We start from the raw sequence: 15,046 nt of genomic DNA, 5'->3' as shown, positions 1-15,046 counted from the left end.
GGGAGAGGCGCCGGCCCCGCCGCCGCCATGTAACGGGCCGCCTTCGCCGCCGCCCCGCCCTTCCCGAGGGGCGGAAAGGCCCCGTCGTGGCGGTGGCCGCCTCTGAAGGAAAGGGCGGGCCGCGCAGCGCGCATGCGCCCCAGCCCCGCGCTGCGTCTCCGCCGTCGCCTGAGTGAGGGGCGCGGAGCGGCCGCTCCCGCTGGGGCCGCTGCGGTCATGGGGTCGTCGCGCCGCCCGCTCCTTCGCGTCCCGGGCCTCCTGCTGGCGCTGGCGCTGCCGTGGCTCGGTGGAACGCGGGCTGAGGGTGAGGAACGGGCGCTCGCTCCCCCCAGCCCACCGTGGCGGGGGAGCGGGCGGAGGGGGGGGGGACGAGCTGAGCCCCCGCGGCCTCCCGTCCCCGAGAGCAACCGGAATGAGGGAGAGAGCTCGTCCTCCCTTCCCCTGGCCCCGAGGGTGCTGCTGGGCTCGGGGGCGGCCTCCCGGGGCCTGCTGGGCCGCTCGGGGAGGCGGCGGCGAGGGGGAAGGAAACGGCTTTAGGTGGTGGCGGAAACGGCGAGCTTTCCGGGCGGCTTCGGTGGGGTTTGGGGCGAAAATGTGAAAGAAAGATTGTGTTGCAAAAATAGGCGTGCTGGCTTTGGTGCTAGTGGATGCTGGTTCTGAGCCTGGGTTTGAGGTTTAAATTTCTTCTATGGTTTGGTAAATCTCTAAACAATAATATAAACAGGTTGGAAAGGAAATTAATAGGTATCGTGAAAGAGGTGATGGTCTCTGTCGCGTGTGAGTCTTGCAAAGACTGGGCAGATCTGACATTTGTGTCTGGGTTGCAAGGTCTTGAACGTGTTTTTCTGAGTCCTCTAGCATGGAGGAGTTTTACGTCTTCAGCATTGACCGCACCTCAAAACATCCCTGGGTCTGTAGGTCTCTGTTGGATTGTGTAGCTGGTTTTAAACTCCACTTTATGATCTGCCTGGCCTTTTGCCTTAGGAAAGGAAATTAATATGCGAATATGGTTGGTTGGTTTGTTATTCCTGCAGCAAGCTAAATAGGCATTTTACTGCAGATGGGTATACAGTGAATTAAGTCATGTATTTAACTATAAGAATAAGACAAACGGACAAAAAATATGAACTGGAAGGAAATGCGTTGTCTGGCTGGAATGCTAAAGAAGAAATTGAGAAAACAAATGAATAAGTAACCTGTACTAGTGTAGAGTTGGACATTGGATGCAATTAAAATATAAATTAAAAAATTGAAACTTAGTTAAATATGCAGATAGCTCTGGCTCTTAAGAATGTCACCTCTTTGATTTACCGCTGAGTCCTTAAAACCTACTGAATTAGGCTGGCTTCTATACCGTTATGCCTCAACTTGTATCTCTTCTTGTTGACAAGATTGTCTATTGCTTTTTCCTGCATCTTACTCCGACAGGCGTGTGTATGCCTCCAGATAGGCTGCAGTATGCAGAGCTCAAGGAGAGTTTCAGCAAAATGGAAAGCTTTCCTGTTGGAACCACGGTGTCGTATGTCTGCCGGCCAGGGTATATAGGAATCCCCGGAAAATCATTAACTCGTACATGTGGTGAAGACTTACAGTGGTCACTCACAGAGCAGTTCTGTACAGGTAATGTGTGCGTGAGCTCTTTTGCTTTTTCCCTTTGGTATTTAACAATTTTAGTTGTTTTTCAAGTGAGAATTAGTATTCTGTAATATTTGAAACGAAGCTTGAAAAACGCTAATGACGGTAAGAGCAGTATATGCCAAAGACTTAGTCTTTGTATATAACTATAAAGATGTAGATTTTAATTTTTTTTCTTTCCCACTCCCCCTAGAGAGAAAATGTAACCATCCAGGAGAATTAGAACATGGTTTTGTTAACGTGGCAGATCTTACATTCGGTTCAAAAGCTACTTTTTCTTGTGAAGGAGGGTAAGTATTTGGTGAAGTTAATGAATCCTTTTTCTTTTTTTTCTGTTTAGACCAGATTTGAACCAAACTCAAATTTTCTTATGCAGGTTCCATTCCAGTTCTGGCTTGAAATGTCTCCTGAATTCTACCTGGAGCAAATGAAATTACAGTTAAACCTGATTTGATTCTCTGGTTTTACTTGCTGTTTGCATCAGCCAAGGCTTAAGCTTTTTAGTGAGGTTCTGCAGAGTGAAAACTAGAGTTTTACATCTAATGACTTTGTTTAATGCTCCTGTGACAGAGGGAATAAATATATATATTCATCACCCTTCATTATTATATTGAATAATGGCCCACTTGTCTGTGTATAGCAATTAAGTCAAAAGCAGTAACCTCTTGCAAGGTTTTTTCCTCCCTTTCCTTTTAACAGATTGTTTCTTTAGTATTAGTAACTTTAGGGCATTAGTATTAGAGGGTACACACTTCTTAAAATGGTGAGACTTCCATCGGTTCCTTTAGTGATGTCTCATTTGCTTCTCTTTTGTTTTCAAAGTTGAGACTGTTAGCAAAATAAAATAAAAAATTAAGATTCCATTCTTATTACAACAAAAACTTGGTATATTATGTCCCCATAATCACAGAACAGAACTATATAAACAAAGTTTCTAGGTGCTTGTTGGAGAAATGAGAGACTTCTTAAATTTCACCTCTTAAAAAATTTCTACCTGTCTAGATTCAGATTACGTGGAACTGATGAAATTTCCTGCGTAATTAAGAATAAAGGTGTTGACTGGAATAGAGATCTTCCTTTCTGTGAAAGTAAGTAAATTACTACCGTGTTTAAGTTTATATTCGGATGGTGGTAGTTCATTTAAAAACATCTGTGCCATAAACTTTACAGTATAAGAAATGATGGTAAAACAAGACCGATTTTTTTTTTTTTTTTTGGAACTACTGTGCCTTAGGAATGACTACTGAAAAACATCAATTATTGTGGTAATTAGCTCATATTAGTTTAAGTCAACCTCTTCTTGAAATTGAGACTCCCTGTAATAAATGACCATCAGTAACTCTCGGTTATAACTGTAGCTTGTCTTAGAAATAGCTATATGTCAGATTTTAAATGAAATTACTTGAAAATCAAGGCTTGCTATTTCTGAGATGAACAAGGTTAACAGCAAAATTCTGTCGGCTAATTTGTGTGATTTATTTCTAGGAATTCCTTGTGAACCACCTCCACGCATAGCCAACGGGCACTACACTGAAGCAGCTAGCTATGTTTATCAAACAGCAGTGACCTATACGTGTGATCGTGTACCAAAAGGCGCGGATCCCTTCTCGCTGATTGGCCCAGATACTATTTTCTGCACATATGATGCACAGTCAAATGGAGTTTGGAGTGAATCACCTCCACAATGTAGAGGTTGTTGGGATTTTTAATATACTTCTTTATTATAGCCTGTGTGACTCCAAAACTTCTCTATCTGTCCCTTTTTTGGAAGGGGTGGGGTGGGGGAATGGACTTCCCTATAGAAAAGAAACAGATCTTCTGGAACTAAATTTGATATAGTTCCAGTGGAGATCAGATCAACTGCATTATGGATATTGATTGATTATGACACAGAATAGGACTAAAATTTAAGTTAAAACTTTAAAAATATGCGTATGAGCATGCTGTTGGTAGAAGTGACAAGGACAAAGTGAAGGAACTAAGAGACCATAAAGCCCAGGTAGCTGAAGAAAAATTGTGTAAAGAGTAAGAATGTGGAAGCTAGATTATGAATAGTAAAAAGGTAAGGAAGAACTCTTTTTCTAAACACAGCTACTGTGCAAGTGCAGAAATAAATGCAAAGCGCAGCAAGCACAAAGTCTTGCTTTGCAGGTGTAGGGAGGAATACCAGATGCTTGCACGTTGTTGTTTAAACCCTAATCAATATCACTTTGTTTTCTGAAATTCTGCCACTGTACAGGAGTATGTCTTTTGGAAGTGGAATGTGATTATATGAATTATTACAACATCTTACTTGACTGTGTACCGTTACAACTCAACAGCTGAAAACAAGGACCTTCTCCACCTTCAGGAGAATAACCTTTTCACAAAGCCCCTCCAAAACAATTTGAGGAATTAGATAAGGAAACTTACAAGTAGTAAAAGGATGCTGTGTCTGTTGCAAAGATACTGTCAACAACTGTTTCAGAGCTGTTTTTCTCTTACCTGTTTCAGTGGTCAAATGTGATAACCCAAAAATTGAAAATGGAAAAAAAAAAACTGGATTTGGACCTTCCTATAGCTATAAGGACTCAGTCGTGTTTGAGTGTGATCCAGGCTATTCCATGATCGGACCGGAGATAATTACTTGTGGAGAAGATAACACCTGGTCTCCAAAACCAACTTGTGAAAAAAGTAAGCCTTTAAATAAGAATCCAACTTCTCTTGTATATTGAGAATGTTGTAAGTCTGTCTTAGCTAAAATTTAAAATCATAACACTAGTTGGAAATCAGAAGCTAAGGGGGTTGACGTGGAGCCTCATCGATGGGCAACCATTTTAGGTGTTCGAGTGACTCCTAACTCCAAAGAGTTTTCAGATGAGAGCGAGTTGAGTTACAGACATGCGTATAGAAGTTGTGGCGTGGACATACTGTGATGGTACTGCATCGTAATAGCATCACAGTGTTTGTTCTAGTGATTTCACGTGTAAATACAGAAGAAAAGATGTGCTTCTGAATTCTGATAGAAAGAACTCAGGGTATGCACAATGAGGAAGCCTATAGTGTCCTTCTAGAGTAATCCAAATCATTACGTGTCTGTGTTCTCTTATGCAGCTCTTCAACTCTTACTTTCCAGGCATCTTGTATGGTGTGTAGTATGTTGTTAGATTTTGACCAGGCAAATTATTAAGTCGGGACTAATTTGCAGAGCTGGGGACGTTGCAGAGGTCTTTCTGTAACCTTTCTCCTTCCTGTTTGTGCTAGAGGGAGAAGGAATGTTGTAGAGTACGGTGAGAGAATTTTTTACATGCTCTAATAATGAGCTCCCGAGAATGAGAACCACTTCTGCAAAGAGTATGTTTGAGTGTTCCATAATGAATGAGTCTGATAAGGCACCTGGAAATTATTCTAGAGCTTGCAAAAATAATTAACCAACAAATAGGAATTTCTTAGCTACCACATCATAAGATCATAGTACCTTAATGAATACCTACAGTGATGTTTCTTTTAAGTCTTCTAAAGGAAACATTTATACTTAAAACTGTGGTAAAGTTAAACTGGTCAGATATGCTGATCTATTTTTCTCATACAAAGGCGATGTATATTTGTGGAGTGAGTTAATGAATTATGAAATATTTAAAGTTTATTATCACTAAACTTACTTTTAAATTCATGTATTGGTTACTGAAGATGTATGTGGTGCCCCAAAGATCGCACACGGAGGAGTGATTCCAGTGAAATCTGTATATGAAGGAGGAGAGTCTGTTCAGATAAAGTGCGATGCTCACTGTACTTTTCCTGATGGTGCTGAAGAGGTGACAGTAACTTGTCAAGGACAGAATACATGGAGTTCTTTACAAAACTGTACATGTGAGTAAAACTCATAATTGGTAAAATCAAGGGCAGGGTGACAAGTTCCAAACATCTGACGTAGTAATGTGTAGACCTTGAAAGTCAGCGGTCTGTCAGCAGGGCACCAACAGATTATGTTAGTAGGGTTGTGAGTGTCATGGGGTGGAGTTTCAGCAACTGAGGAAAGTTTTCGGCAGAGCTGAAGTCGTTCTTGTTCACTCTCAGTTTTGTTTATGGAAATTGGTAAAGTTCACAAGCCAGTGTGACAGATCTGTTCTGGGTGTGCTTTCTGAAGATTCTTCCTTTGATGATGGCAGACTTTATTCTCACCTCACTTTGCACCATGTGATCACTTGTTATAATATAAACAGAGGTTGTCATTACTTTGATGTAACTGTCCTAATGAAGCTGAGACGTGTATTTCTGTTAATGTGTCTGAAGTATGTCCATCAGCAGAATTATCTGCAGCCTCTAGGAAGCGGGAAGCCTTTGCATATAAAAAGTCTTAAGGATTGACTGAGCTTCTGATATTTACACAAACGTAGGGACTTTCTGATGGCAATTTCTTAAATCTGCTTCATGTACCAGCTCTGTTCTTGGACTTTATTTCCTTTTCTTTCCCTCCCTGCCCCTTTCCAGGTGGGCCTAAAAGTTCCGGTTTCACTCCAGACATAAATTATGGTAGAGTAATTGATGGACAAAAACCTTCATATTCTGTCGGGGATTTTATTACGATTGAATGTTATGCAGGCTACACGTTACATGGTGACGCTCGTATTCAGTATATTGGAGAAAACCGATGGAGTCCTGCAGTGCCAACTTGCCAGTTAAGTAAGTATGAACTGCAAGATTTCCATTAGAATGAAAATACCTGTAACAGAAGCTTTACTTCTTGGGGACATTTTTCTGCATTCAGGAGAAATCATTTAATGCAAACTTCCTTCTTTATTTTGACATAAGAAAAATAGGGTTTGGTAAAATCCACTTAAAAATAGGAATATTTTAAGTTAAATAACTGTTATGATATAAACTATCCTGCTGCAAGGATTGTGTTGACAGAAGTGTTTGATCTATTTGGAATAACTTTTGTGAATATTTTTATAATAATATTTGAATAAGAAGCAGATGTGTTCCTCTTGTGATACTGATTCACTCTGTTTTAGGTGCGTATATTACAGCCATCATCTGTGGTAAGTATCTTGTAAAACCTGAACAAGATAGAATGTGGATTGTATTTTTTTATGTGGTCATCACCTGTGACTGCAGTAATAGAACATGATTTTGGAGTTTTGGTTGCTTTAAAAATGCTTGTCTACTCCTAAAGCTGCATAGTTCAAGAAAAGATTACTTAGCAATTACAGATTAATTTCATGTAAAATGTGTATTTTTTCATGTATGTGAGGCATCAGATTTCAAAGGCACAACTTAGTCACTTTCATAAACTCTTTGGAGCTTGGGTTTACTGGAAGTGTGAATGAATAACTGTGCCAGTGAACAGAAGTGCTTAGTCCGTCTTCTGTCCTTGCATTTGTTACCCACTTTTGTGGGTAAAGCCTACCACTTTCTCATAAACTTGTAAAAGTAATGTTAGGATGTTGACATCTCTGTTTTAATGTTACTGAGCTGGTGGGGTTTTGCCATCTTGGTGGTCACTGTTCTTGAGCTGAACTATCTTGCAGAGTCTTGAGTAAAGCATCAAATACGTATTTGTGAAATAAGCCATGCAGATTTTAAGAGGTGGGGTTTTTTTTGGGGGGTGTTGTATAGGACTGTGGATGAAGACAGTGCTATTTCTGCTAAAAATTTTTGAGGCTTTTTTGTGAGCTAGAGATGATCTTTATCACTCTAAGGCTTTTTTTAATTCTTCCTAAAGTGATTGTGGCAATTGTGGTGTTCCTGGCAGCCTTCTGGGTCTATAAGAAATTCTTTTCACAAAATGGGTGAGTAAGCCTACTTTTTTATTATTATTATTGCAAATTTCTAAATGACTGAGCAAAAGCAGTGCTAACGTGTATGTTAAGTTTCTTGAGCTTTGTCTGCCCTTTCTTTTTCAAATGCCTGATGATTATATGTGAGCTTATCACAGCAGCTGCTAGAAAGCTAAAGTGCCTAACAATGTATTTGACTTTGTTTTTGTATCTGCTATTCAGATAAGCTGCTAATTAACACTTGCACTAATTTCAAGGAAGGAAAAACCCTGTTCTTAAGCTTGTATTTAGCATAGGTACACTTGCCGAAGAAAGTACTGTTTGCATCTGCTCTAAAACATGTCAGTTTACTTCTTAAAACCAGTGGCAGTATTGGCTTGTGTGGGCTTGTGTTATTTTATTGCTTGGTTACCCTCTGGCATCACTAGGTCTCACAGGTTCTAAGAGTCAGAGTGGTTTACGTGAACTGGAAGCCTTGGAGGTGGACTAAAGAGCTGCTTCCTCTCTTCTACATAAGACGTACCAATGATAGTGGAGGTTAACTGGAGAACCACTGTGTTTTTGTGTTTTGGACCAGAAGCACCTTGAATAAAATAATACGGGCTTAGTTACAAGGAAAACGCGAAAAAAAATTTGACCTAAACCGGTGCTCCTATGCTGTTTGAAAAAGCAAATAGCTTTGCTACTCAAATGTTTAATGTGTGGATCCACTTCAGTTTTTTTCTCCTGCAGCAGCAATGATTGGTGTCCCTATGTTAAAGACTTGCAAAATGAACTGTAGAATATTAGATGCCTAAGTAGTAGTGTTCCTCTGTTTTTAATGAGATATATAGGGCCTTTTGAACTTTATCTTCAAAACAACTGATTGTTGTGTATGCCTTTTCATGGAGGGGTGGCAGGAGATTTAAATGCCTCTTTGTGCATTGCTTCTTGCAGTGATGTCTTATTTTATCTTGAAAAAAGCCTGTTTTGTTGGAGAAATAGTTTGTAACATGCAAAATACTGAAAATTCAGAGCAAGTTAGGTGGAACACATAGAATGTTATGATAAGCATCTCATCAAAACTGACTTACCTTTTAACAAAATCTGTTGGAATTTATCTGGGGTACATGAAGCAAAGGAAGGGGTGCTATAAATAAAGCAAACCAGAGGAAATATTCCTGCAGTTCATATTTGTAATGAAGTACACACAGTACTGTTTGGGAGAACCCTGAAGCTAGCTTATATCCAGTGAGGTTTTAGCCTTAGTATCTTCCACAGAGGCAGTACAGTATTGTTACAAGGGCCAGAGTGGCCCTGTAAGCAGAGTGGCTGTGTACCTGTGTGCTGCTAAGTAATTCAGTGCTTTTGAGCAATTGCTTTTCATCCATGACTTGGATGATCTGCAATCTGGATGGTCCAAATAAGAGTACGTGGGGGTTAATAGTATTAGGGCAGCACTTTCGGCCTTCAGCTGTGGAGAGACTTCTCAGGGTGTAGAAAGGAGGGGGGATCTAAAGCAACATCATCAAAAATTAAAGAATGTTACATTCCTGAAAATTTTACAGTGTGAAAAGTCTTACTGCACCCAGTGCTTTCCTTAAGCTTCCTTGCTGCGAACATCTGACTGTTAAACCTCTTTCTTGTCTGAAAAGCCTGATCTAATCTCCTTTTATTAAGGCCTAGATCTTCCTATTTAGTTTTCTGGGTTCCTGATGTAGCTGAGCCTTTGTGAACTGTTGTGCTTCCAGTACCTCATACTTGCTGAGTTGTAGTCTTCAAATTACAGCAAAAATCTTTTCTTGCCCTCTCTTTCTTGTGTGTTTAATCTGCCAGTTTTATAGGACATTCAATTAGACCTTTTTCCCCTTCTGCTGTTCAGCTCGTATACAGTTGATGAGAGTTGCAAGGAAGCATGTATTTTAAAAACTAATGTACCAGCTGAGATGGAAGAAACTGCACAAATGAATTAATTGAATCTTAAAAAGGTATACACTTTCCACTTAATTTGGACTTTTGCAATGAAGCTTAAGTGTCTTTTTTTATTATGGTTTACTTAGAATTTCAGGAGAAGTGTGGAATCTAGCTAGCTCTGAGCCTCAGTTTCCTGTAGGAAAGACTGTAATAACCATTCATTCATTTTGGGAGAATAGGATATATTACATAAAGAATTACCATTCAGTGTCGTAAATGATAGCTTCCGGTGATTGCATATCACATACCTTAGTTTTGGGTTGTCTTTAAAGAATGAGTAATGTATTTTTCTGTAAGATAGAAACTGCATGCATACTCAGTAGAATGTTTGCACCTGTTTCAGTGATGTGAAGTGGATTCCAGTGGTGTGTTACTTTTGTTAGCTAATAGTATAATTCCCTATAATTAGAAGACTGTTGGGGCTGGAAACCACCTTTGCTGCATTACATGGACACTAGAATTATGAAGGTAGTGTGCATCCCTTCAGCGAAAACCAGATTCCATCTCAGAATTACTGATTCATCTGCGTTTTCAGCTTTCTAGAAGAAAAAATAAATAAATGAAGGTGCAAACAAGGTCTTCTTTTTAAACCTTTTTATAAAAAGGTGATTTCTTTTTCGAATTCAGAGTTCTGTAGCCCTAAAAAGTGTCAAAATATAGCCGATTTCCTCCTTATATTTTAAACTAGCGCTTAGTCCAGTAGTCAGATGCATTTGTTGATAGTTACGGTTGCTCCTGCACTTGTGTAGGGTCAAATTAGCTCTTTAAAAAACCTGACTCTACAAACCTTGTTACAACAGAACAGATTTAAGACAGGACAGCTTAGTTTGACTGTTCCTTGTCAGTATTTTGTCATGACTACCTTAACAGTTAGAGTTTGCACTACAAACACTTTTGTAAACAAGTATCTTCATTTGTGTCGTTTTTCTCCATTGCACAAATTCTGAGAAGGTAATGGTTGAAACGTTATGTCTCTTATTCTAGCACTGCAAAGGTCTTTTCAAATGCGTAGTCTTGATTTTATTTACTTTTAAAGAACAAGTGACTTTTCAGTATTTTTGATAAGTTTGAGATGGCATATATGAAAATCAAGCTTGGAGTTTCTTCCAAAATAATGTATGAATTAAGAAATATCATCTGTACCTCTGAAGCATGATGTTTCTAATTGAGATAGGATTAGTTTTCTGGATTAGTTGGGCTTATTTTTGGAGAGAGGGGAAAAAAGGAATCGAGTTCTTATGTCCAATCTTACCTTTTGCATGTGACAACGATAAGAGAAATTAATGGTCTGGTATGTGTACACACTGTTAACCTGAGTTTTTCTTACGGTGTCTAGAACTCCTTAGAGACCTAGAGTAATAGCGGAGAGGTTTGGTATGGGGCTTTTTTTCAAAGCAAAACAGGAGTTATTCAAGAACTTGAAAATACATGTATGTATGGATGTAATTATGAATTTTAATCCTTATATGTTTAAGTATTGTAAATTTGCTGTTAGCGGACTACAAAATCAAAATTCTCACAAACTAATACTCAGCTTCTGGTTATAAAATATGTACTAAACAACATACTGTATTTAAAATAAATTATAAGGGATGCTTCTGATGTAGTCTCCAAATTAGTTAGGAATCCTGTAACTGTTCTGTCTGTCTTCAGTTCTTGATAATGCTCAGGCACGGTCTGTTCATCACTTGAAATGATCCATTTGGATCAAATGCTCTTCTACTCCGTGGGTCATTCTTGGCAGTCTAGTGGATGAAATGAAGCAAAAATCTCCTCAATCTAGCAGTTGCTTAGTAAGAAGAGGACAAATAATGGTTTAGTTTCATGACTTTACCTGTTGATTTAATGATAAAACTAAGGATGTGCTTTCAGAATAAATGTAAAAACTATTTAAATGTAAAATCTCTGATTTGACTTGTTTTTTTGTTTGTAGGAAACGTGACAGCACTCCGTGTACTGCCGAATATAAGATCTGTAAAGCATGAATGACCTTTTTTGGGGGTGGGAGGGAGTTTGCAGTTGAATATACCTGTCAGAAATGGAAAATGATTGCACTTGCATTGAGTTTCTGTAGATGAATATCTTGTACTATGTCTTATACTACTGATTAACTGTAGTAGGAGATCATTAATAGGGTAAAAAGAATATATATCTATATATCTGCTTTTCCTTATGGGCCACTCATTGTCTTTTCTGTGTATGTGAAATGGTCTTAAAGGCACATACCTGTAGCATGCAAGGAGTGTCTGTGTCGGCGGGAGTACTGGATGTATCGCTGTCGTAGTACCAGCTGCTGCTGCCTGCTGCCTTCGGTGCTACCTATTTTCTTACAGAAGACTATCCAATATTAGTTCTGCTCACTAAAGTCCAGATGTGCTTCTCGTTCATTTTTGCGGTTGAGGCAGTATAAATGATTATGTTGTCTCTTGTATTCTGAAATGTTTTATTATTAATTTCCTTAAGAGATTGGTGCCACTTAAGGCTATGTCTTTTTGAAACTATCACAGTTTAGATCTTATATACGCTACCTCTTTGTTTGTCAAAGTTGGTTTCTGTATATCTAATTAATTAAAATGTGCCTTTAAATCAGAGTTTTATAGCTTTTCCATTGCCTTTAAGAAGGAAAAAAGCCATATATATTCCTGGCTCTTTAATACAGTCCCAGAAAGACTACAGTGGATTTCTTAGAATGGAAAACTGAAGGTTTCTATAGCAAAGGTACCCCCTGCCTTTGAATTCGTTGGCCTAGTGACAGAAGGTACCTAATTAAAGGAACTGCTGAGGAATCGGTGGTAGCCATCTCCTATCAGGAGCACAGTACGAGTTCCTTAGGACCTTTGATTTTTCTTGAGCCTTGATGTCAGTTTCGGAGATAATTTTGTTGCTGTTCAGGATAGAAGGGGTGCTGTATGGATCCAGCTTCCTTTTTTTTTTTTTTTTTTACTTGAAATCATATATTCCACATACAGCATTTCAAATCTCTGTATACAGACTACGATGCTAAATCTAGCTCTAATGCTAGACTTAGCATCAGTATCTGTTGAGAAACAGAAGCCTTTCCCTGTCTGACTCCCTTCTCTTTTCATGTTAAAGGAAGACCAAACCAGCTTAGTTGTGGGAGTGAAGGAATGGGTGTGCTGGCAGTGGTGGTAGATGTGGTCTCTCTTTAGATAGCAGCTTGGTTCACGAAGTGTTTGTCAAGACTCTGACTCCAGGAGCTCCTATCACAGCATTTGCCATGAATTGACTTGGACGTGCATTGATAGCTGTTACTTTAAATGCATACTTGCTTTTGGCTTCAATAAGGAATTAGAAATAGCTTAATTAGGACAGGTTTTGGCTTTGTGAATCTCTGAGTTTGCTATCAACATACAGGCAGCTTACAGAACCAATTTTCCCAGAAAAAACAAATTGCCTCACTTCAGATGGCTGAGGCAGCATTTAAACTATTCTCGCTTGTCTGCGGTAGATTGGCACTGCTCTCCACTGTCGTGAACAGCTTGTTTGGATAACATAGAACTATTTAGGGCTTTATAGGGCTTTTTGGGACGATCCCAGCAGTTGTATTGTCAGAGTTCATAATAGTCTCTGGTTATTAAAAAGGGATTTTGGCTACACAGAATGACTTGCTGTTCATTGCTTAGCTGATACCTAGTTTGATAATTGTTTGTAAACACTGATAATATACTGGGAATTGAGTGTGTTGGTCACTAGCTAGCTTGATTATTTATGGCATCTTCAATGTTTTAAAATATGCTGAAATGCACTTAATGCTTTGTAAAAAGCAAATGTAAAAAATGGCCTTATTTTTACACTTTTTTCCAGATGTAAAGACAAGCGATGACTTGTAATATTACAAATAAAAATGTTAAATTATTTAGCAGTAAGTGTTTGTCTTTCATTCGTCATGCGGTAAGCAGCTATTTTCCCATTATTCTTAAGATGATATTTCATGTACCAAACTTGCATTAGGTGGTAACTGTTGAGATCGAAGTTTGCAGTTTGTGCACAGAATTACTTAGTAGTAGTGTAGAGAATGTTTTAATTTGCTGAGCAGGCTCATAGCCTTTTGGTTTTCTTTTGGAAGTGCAGAGAATTTCCCAGAACCTCCAAAACCTTACAGTGTTCACTCCTGAAAAACTTGGTAAAAACTTGATGGAGAAGAGGTAGATTATCATGTGGCTGTTCTGATGTAGCACCAAGTCAAGAGCAAAGCCCAGAGAGTGTTCTGGCACTTTTGCCCCGTGTGTGACAGATGTAATCCTTAGGGAATATAGCTTGGGCGTTTTTAAGTAAAACGTTAAGTAGAATGTGATTATTTTTAATTGTATGAGGTTCACACTCAAAATGTACTTAATTTTCTTTGCGAAGAAGTGTGTGGAGTCAGCTTACAGAATGAAGCCTTTCAGAGGGTGGAATAGAAAAATAACTAATATGCCACTTTTTTTTTTTTAATTTCTGGTTGTGATACTCAAAATCAGTTGGCGTGGACTGCAAATGGTGACAGTATGTAGACTACACAGCTTTACAATCTATCAAGTTTTGGGATTGCAGTGAGCATTGATGGGATAGGCAGCTACTAGGCAATTTGACTTAAACACTATGAATTAATTTGTCCTAAATGTCATGAATTCCGCACCATTTTTCTAAAACTCAGTCCCACATGAATTATTTCACTTTAGAATCTGGAACTGATAATTAAGAGTCATGAACACATGAAGTTTGTGCTAAGAAAAAGGCTGGATGTAATAAAAAACATGGTGTTGCCATCTACTGGTAAAACAAGCTATGTTCTCCCAGTGGGAGTAATAAAACATAGGTACAGTATTACCTAGTTTAATGTTAAGTCGTGTTAAGTGTCAGTGGTTGGTAGGCTTCTCAGTGTTACACTTAAAATCAGTGTAAATGTTGACTTTTGAGCATGGTTCATATGGGGTGGTGAAAATGGAGCTGGGGACTGAAATGAGAGACTTGCAGCAATTAGATATTGTCCAGCAGGGAAACATGTAATCTGTCTACCTGAGACAGAGCCCAATACCAAGTAGCACACAATTTTATTTAAAAGAAGAAAAAAAATCTGAATAAATAACAGGTTAAGGCAAACAAATAGCACATGGAATATAACTGGTCAGAAGGTTAGGTGGCTGTGCTCTCACACATGGGCCCTGGCTTGCTTGAGTTGAAGAATCTTAGTTAGGTGTTTGAACAGATGCTTCGCTTTCTCTTTAAGCATCTCTCCTAGTTGAACGTGATGCTGACTGTCCTCCTTTTGTGCAGGATGGTCGGCCTGTAGGTGTAACTTCAGGTCAGAGAACAGAAGAGCATACCATACGTGTTTGTGAACCAAGATCGTGCTTTTGATGGTGTTTGTTTATAAGGACTTTGGGGGGCGGGGGAATGAAGTTTTTCCATTACTGTTGCTTTTCCCCCTACATCATAACCGATTTCAAATGGTGCTAGACAAAAACTGAGACTCTGAACACCAAGAGAAATCGGTCAGCCTGTGTAAGAGACATTTTCCTGGCTCAGAGAAGAATCCTCTTGTAGATGACAGCTACGCATTCTTTAAAGACGACTATTCAGTGGTCTGATCAAATGCTTCATCCACACAGCGATTGTCTTTTCTGTGTATAATAATGTTTGACAATAGTGAGGTCAAGCAAAAATAGTTTAGCTTCATTTCAGTGGTTTGGATGCAA

The 15,046-nt window shown here is 39.0% G+C and overlaps 1 protein-coding gene across 2 annotated transcripts; it reads left to right on the top strand.

Moving 5' to 3' along the window:
• The first annotated feature begins 115 nt into the window (after nt 1–115).
• CD46 (CD46 molecule) lies at nt 116–13,227 on the top strand. Of its 2 annotated transcripts, XM_076358267.1 has the most exons (12): nt 116–304; nt 1,429–1,620; nt 1,829–1,925; nt 2,638–2,723; nt 3,121–3,327; nt 4,129–4,308; nt 5,305–5,484; nt 6,106–6,297; nt 6,630–6,656; nt 7,340–7,406; nt 9,256–9,361; nt 11,281–13,227. In XM_076358267.1, the coding sequence occupies exons 1-11, from the start codon at nt 133–135 to the stop codon at nt 9,344–9,346; spliced, it is 1,491 nt and encodes a 496-aa protein (XP_076214382.1). In that variant the 5' UTR covers nt 116–132; the 3' UTR covers nt 9,347–9,361; nt 11,281–13,227. The 2 variants fall into 2 exon arrangements, with proteins under 2 accessions (XP_076214382.1, XP_076214383.1); XM_076358268.1 differs by lacking the exon at nt 9,256–9,361.
• Nucleotides 13,228–15,046: the final 1,819 nt, after the last annotated feature.

The sequence above is a fragment of the Aptenodytes patagonicus genome, chromosome 22 (assembly GCF_965638725.1).
Source record: "Aptenodytes patagonicus chromosome 22, bAptPat1.pri.cur, whole genome shotgun sequence".
NCBI lineage: Eukaryota > Metazoa > Chordata > Aves > Sphenisciformes > Spheniscidae > Aptenodytes > Aptenodytes patagonicus.
Note: the sequence above shows the minus strand (reverse complement) of the source record. Positions and strands in the feature narration are given on the sequence as shown.

Coding starts and splice junctions, on each gene's coding strand:
- CD46 (XM_076358267.1), top strand. CDS start 133: ATGCGCCCCAGCCCCGCGCTGCGTCTCCGCCGTCGCCTGAGTGAGGGG. Junction 5,485..6,105: donor TTCTTTACAAAACTGTACAT/GTGAGTAAAACT, acceptor GCCCCTTTCCAG/GTGGGCCTAAAAGTTCCGGT. Junction 7,407..9,255: donor AAATTCTTTTCACAAAATGG/GTGAGTAAGCCT, acceptor TCTGCTGTTCAG/CTCGTATACAGTTGATGAGA.